The sequence below is a fragment of the Monodelphis domestica genome, chromosome 3 (genome assembly GCF_027887165.1).
Source record: "Monodelphis domestica isolate mMonDom1 chromosome 3, mMonDom1.pri, whole genome shotgun sequence".
In the NCBI taxonomy this organism is placed as follows: Eukaryota; Metazoa; Chordata; class Mammalia; order Didelphimorphia; family Didelphidae; genus Monodelphis; species Monodelphis domestica.
Window position 1 is genome coordinate 271,575,093 of NC_077229.1, and position 6,000 is coordinate 271,581,092.

The 6,000-nt window shown below is 38.0% G+C and overlaps 1 protein-coding gene across 1 annotated transcript in view; it reads left to right on the forward strand.

The window, feature by feature from the left end:
• Positions 1-4,947, forward strand: part of COLEC12 (collectin subfamily member 12) — a 242,615-nt gene extending 237,668 nt beyond the window's left edge. The window contains exons 9-10 of the mRNA XM_007487639.2: positions 2,026-2,171; positions 3,456-4,947. Of these exons, the coding sequence (XP_007487701.1) occupies positions 2,026-2,171; positions 3,456-3,475 (166 nt within the window). The 3' untranslated portion in view covers positions 3,476-4,947. The remainder of the gene's footprint in view (positions 1-2,025; positions 2,172-3,455) is intronic.
• Positions 4,948-6,000: the final 1,053 nt, after the last annotated feature.

The following is a 6,000-nucleotide window of genomic DNA, read 5'->3' on the forward strand; positions in this document are numbered from 1 at the left end:
TTAATCTGCAGAGAACTCAGGAAAGATGACACAAAATAGAGAAACATAGAAGATATATAAATTCAAAAAGCACTCTATATTCCAAATCACTATGCATTTTCCTTACCTTCCTCCTTTTCCATAGGGAACCTTCTTCCAGCCCTCAGCAATATCTTTTGTTTTCTTTTTTAGGGTGCTCACGTAGGTAGACAGTGAAACAAACTGAAAGATAGAAAAAACACTTACTGAGAATTGATTGCACTTCAGGCAATTCACTGAGCTCTGGGTCAGCCCCAGCTCTCAGAACATCTGCATTCTAATGGTGGAAGGAGAGTGGGAAAGTGAGGGGAGAATGTAAGGGGAGATGGCAGGAGCAAGGCTCAGAGAGGCACTGAAGCCTGGTTCCAGATAAAGTCAAAGCTCCCTTACTTAGCAGCCGTGCCTGGCTCACACCTTGTTTCTGGTGCTTTTTAAACCCTCATCTTCTGTCTTTGAATCCCTACAGAGTATGGGTTCCAAAACAGAAGAACAAGAAGGGCTAGAAAACGAAGGCTTGCCCAAGGTCATAGGGCTAGGAAAGGTCTGATACCAAATTTGAACCCAGGATCTCCCATCTCCAGACCTAACTTTCTATCCACTAATCCTCCTCACAGTCTCCTCTTCAAGCAGCCCCTTCCAGATGGTCTTTCCATCACTAAATTGTCTTAAGTATGGTCTTATTTACTCTTCATAAAGAAAAACCCAAAATAGACATTTGAAAGGAAATCTGACCTTGTGGGTGTGTTTGGTTTGGTTTGGTTTTTTGTAACTTACTATCAATATCAAATGTCTTTTGTAAACCTGATTTGAGGTGCCTGGTCTTAGCCGTAGAGGTTTCTGATGATTTGGGGTATCCCGGAGTAACCTCAGGACTGTGTGTTACTGATGGGAAAATGACTCACCATTTCTGGAAAGCTATGTGCATCCTTTTCCAGATGTTCTCTCAGACCCTCCACATTAAGCAGGCGTGTCCTGAAGCTGAATAACCACAAGCTTCTGTGTAGCAACCTGTTTCTTGGGGGTGGGGTGGGGGGGGGGGGAACTACTTCTTTGGGCTAAAGTTGGAAGTACATCTAATTTATTTAATGAAAGCATAATCAAGAAATACTACCCCAACCAAACAAAGATTTTAAGGTTTGTTTCAAATTACATAGTCAAGGTTAACAAGCCTTAAAATCAACCCACCTTAAAGAACCTTACTTGCTGTTGCTATTTTTTAATTCCTTGAAAAAACTGAAATACGGGGCAGCTGGGTGGTTCAGTGGATTGAGAGCCCAGCCTATTGACAAGAGGTCTTGGGTTCAAATATGACCTCAGACTTCTTAGCTGTGTGGCCTGGGCAAGTCACTTAAGCCCCATTACCTAGCCCTTACATAGTATTGATTCCAAGATGGAAGGTAAGGGTTTAAAAAAAGAAAAATAAAAAATAAATGAAGTTAATGGTACAGTGGCATGAGCACTGGATTTAGAATCATAAGTTCAAGTCCCAGTTCCAACACTCACTATGTGATCCTGAGCAAGTAAATTAAGCTAGAGAGCCCCTAATTTCCTCATCTATAAAATGAATATGTAAGACTGAGTAACCATTAAAATCCCTTCCAGGTTGAAAGCTATGACTTTATGGTCAAAAGTTTTCAATCATCTCATCATGATAAACTACAGAATTTATTGAAAATTGGAGTATTCCTCCCCCCTCTGCACTGAAACAGCATACTGAGTTGACTCCATTGGAGTAAAGTAAACAAACCCCCCAGGGGGGGTAGCATGGAAAGCAGATTTGGGGCCTCCTGACCTTGACATCCCCATTGTATTGACTTGAGAGATTCCCTTTTTGGCAGCTGGCCACATGCTTCTCATTCCCAGGAACACATTCTGGGCTTTTTTTTAAGAATGTATTTTCATTTCAGGACAGATATAGTGGTCTATTTTTTATTTTACTTTTCTGTTCTTGATCAAAGAAAGATGTTACGCCATGCAAATAATGCTCCATTTTTGTCTTTGCAAAAGAAATTGGAAACCAGGACAGCCTGATAACTGGGGTCACGGCCATGGACCAGGAGAAGACTGTGCTGGGCTAATTTATACTGGGCAATGGAATGATTTCCAGTGTGAAGACATTAACAACTTCATTTGTGAAAAAGACAGGGAGCCAGGTAAGGATATGGGGTTCTTAAAAGGAAGAGTTGCAGAGTCTGGGTCACTATGAATGGATATTTTATTTTATTAATTTATATTTATTATCAATTACATGTAATAAATTCTCTTAAACATTTTCTGAAGTTATACAATCCAAATTATCTTCATCTCTCCCTTCTCTCCCCACTCCCGAAGCTGGCAAGAAATACAGTCTGGGCTATACATCTATTACCATGCTAAACATAGTTCCATATTGTTCATTTTTATAAGCAAGTAATCTTATAAAACCAAAACCCCAAAACATGTACCCAAATAAACAAGTGTCTGCTTTCATCTGCATTCTGACTCCAACAATTCTTTCTCTAAAGGTGGATAGCTGAATAGATATTTTATCCATATAACCTTTATCTTATTTTAATTAATCAAATACAACAAGCATTCATTAAATTTCTTATGTTATACCAACACCATATAATTTTTAAAAAAAGATATTGGGAGAGAAAATGAATATTTGATGATTGAAAAACATTAATTTGGGAAGAAAAAAAAAGACAGGGACACCATAAGATCCCAAAAGGCCCACAGTGGGCCTTTATGAGATTTACTTGACTTTGCTCTGTTCTTGAGTGTCTCACGTTTCTAACTTAGTCTCCTTACATATATGCTTCTTTTACACTAGGGATTTTAATAGAGTTTCTGTCAGTGTACCTATAATTCATTTAAAAGAATGGGATTGAAAGCATCCCAAGTTTATGATTTATTTGAATCAGGTTTAGCCATCGTGAATGTCAGTGGTATAACCTCTAGGGATGAGCATCTGGTCCTTGAATTTGAGTTTTGTGGGGGTTTTTGGTGGAGGAGGTGTCAAAAACTATAATTGTTTCCCTTGTTAATTGTTCATTTCTTCTAAATTACATATACTGGGTGGACTATCAGGTAGAGAATGGAGCAGGACATGGGAAATCTAGCCTATGTCAATATAAAAATATCAAGAAAAACCTATTTTTAAAAAAGAAATCATTTACATTGTTGATTAAACCATGCATTTAAAAAAAATTATAACCCTTTACCTTCTGTCTTGGAATCAATACTGTGTATTGGTTCCAAGGCAGAAGAGTGAGAAGGGCTAGGCAATGGGGGTCAAGTGACTTGCAGGGGGTCATACAGTTAGGAAGTGGCTGAGATCACTGACCCTAAATCATACATTTTAGAATTCTGAGCAGCAGAATAGACTGAGTAACTCATTATTTTAATACAATGTTAACTGGATTAAATATTAAAACTCATTTTGTTCCTTTCAGCACCAACTTCTGCATCATAATAAGCTGTGAAATGAACAGACATGAATACAAATTCTGAACGTCTCCCAAAAGTAAAGGATGTGCCTTTCTGACTAAATCACCTTCTCACCCCATGGAAAAAGAAAGCACTGAAAACTGGTTCACAAAAATACTGGCTGCAAGTTTTTCTTCTCTTCCACCTTTACTCAAGGACTTGGGACCTAATCAATGGTCAGTGCACAGCTGGATGGAATCCCATAATCTTTTTCAGCCAATAGCCACCCGTGTATGGGAATTCTCACTTCAGAAGCACAGGGATATTCCATTCTGAATAAGAATGCTTGTTACTCAGCTATAGAAAAAATTTAAACATCTACTGTGTAAACAGCGTGTTACATTTGCTAAAATCCCAAATGTAGGAAAATTATACAGATATACATATATATATAGTCCAAACTCTTAGTAATAATATGGAATATACTTTTAAGAGCTTTTAAAACTTTGTATTTTTGTACAAAATATTTGCTTTTTTATATATATTTTTCTTTTTTATGGTCATTTTACCAACACAGTTCATGAAACCAAAGAAAACAATAATGATACTAATAACTCATAGGGTTTCTTGTCAAATGCAGCTCTTCCCAACGGTAAAGGATGTTTTTCAGTTTTTTTAATTACATACACATATATAAATTTATGTATGTATAGGTACATATACATATCTATGTATGTAAATGTATGTATACATATGCATATGTGTATATGAGTGTATCACTTCCCCAGGGTATTCACTAACTTGAAATATCTTTATCAACTCTGGCAAGGAGAAGTTTATGATTTCATACAGGTCTAGACTTAGCCAATAATGGTTAAAGCTGTCCATGTTGTTCACAGAACTTATCGCTAGCAGTCATCCCGCTCCATCATGTCAAAGGAAGTGGCTATCTAATGGCTGTTTCTCTCTTCTTTATATGGGTGGCGTTTGTGGGAAGGTGTTCCTTGGAAAATATAGACGGTTCCCATTTCCTGCTCTCTGGAGGGCTCCGCTTAGGGTTCTGAGGAAAGACTCAGTATCCCAGGAACCCCACAGCAGCAGGTGCTGCCTGCCAAGAGACCTCAATATTAGTTCAGCCAAGAGCACTGCCTTTGGAAAGACAGGAATAAACTATGTGCTGCCTGAAATGTTTGCATTTTTTTTGAGTCAAGTTTCAGAAAAGTAGTTCCAAAGTACATAGATTCTGAAATGCTCGAATAAATGAAAAGCCACTAAATCACCATCTTGAAAATGAACTTTTCCCAACCCCTCTCCCTCATGAACCATACTCTAACCTCTCCCCTTATTCAGAAAACTAAAGGAAAATATGTTGAAAATGGGCATCGGGCACTGCCCATGTTCAGGGTGAGGTCTCTACCCACCCGATGTCCTACTCTCCCTTCCTCATGGAGCTGCCTAGGCAGTGCTGCTATCTATCTTTAATAAAATTTTAAAGAATAAAGAAATAGTTCAACTTTATCAACTGTGTGATTTGTCTTCAGTTCAGCCATGATCTGCGATCCATGGCCCCTGCACCTCCTTTTAGCTCAATCTAGAAAAACTAGCTCTTTGACAACTTGGTGCCTGGGGTTTACTTGAGTCAAAATGACCAGCTCATGACAGCTCTGCTGGAAGCCTGAAGGTTTAGACTTCTAGCCACCCTGCTCAACCCCAAAGGACTCGGGCCTCTTAAGGCTCAAAGACCTTTGTGGGCAAACTTCAGCCCCCTTTCTTCCTGTTTTTCATCTGTCAATTGTGATTTGTCTTGAAAAGTAACTTGAAAAAAATCCAAGGAATTTCTAATATATACATCAGCAAGGAATGCTAATGCTGCTTGAACAGCTGAAAATATTCATGCCACAGTCCGTATTTTTCTTCCAGCAAGATGTTTTAGTTTTCAGTAGGCACTAGGGAGGCTTTTAATGATTTATTCAATAAAATCAGATGGTTTAAAACATTATGAGACAATCAACATATATGTGACTCTATATTTGACTGTATGTAGACCAGATGTCTCTCCACACACGCAGAATTTAGGCCATTTTCAAGGAAATGAGTTTTAGCAAAAATGTGACATTATCAAATGAGAGAACATGTATTGTGCTTTGTAAATTTTAAAGCTATATATATATATATACATATATATATATATATATATGTTAGCAATTATTATATCAAATGAGATCTTCAGATACCTGACTTGCTAGCTGTTGTGAGAGGATAGGAAATGGTTTCCCCTACAGTGACCTAGAGAGAATGAAGGCTCAGTTCACAAAAGAAGAAAAGAAAGAACCTTCTTCTCCTTCCTTCCTCTGTGATCAATGCTCATCATCCTTCCACATCCTTACAATTTTGAATCAGCTTGAGCTGAAGCAGGCAGCAAGCAGGAATAGCTACTACCACAGGAAGAAGACTTTTAAGGAAGTAAAAAAATTGTATGAATCAAGTAACTATACTGAGCATCTAGATTTTTGCCACACACAGCAGAATTGATTTCCCCTTGAATAAAGAGCATCTTTTTAACTCATTCTT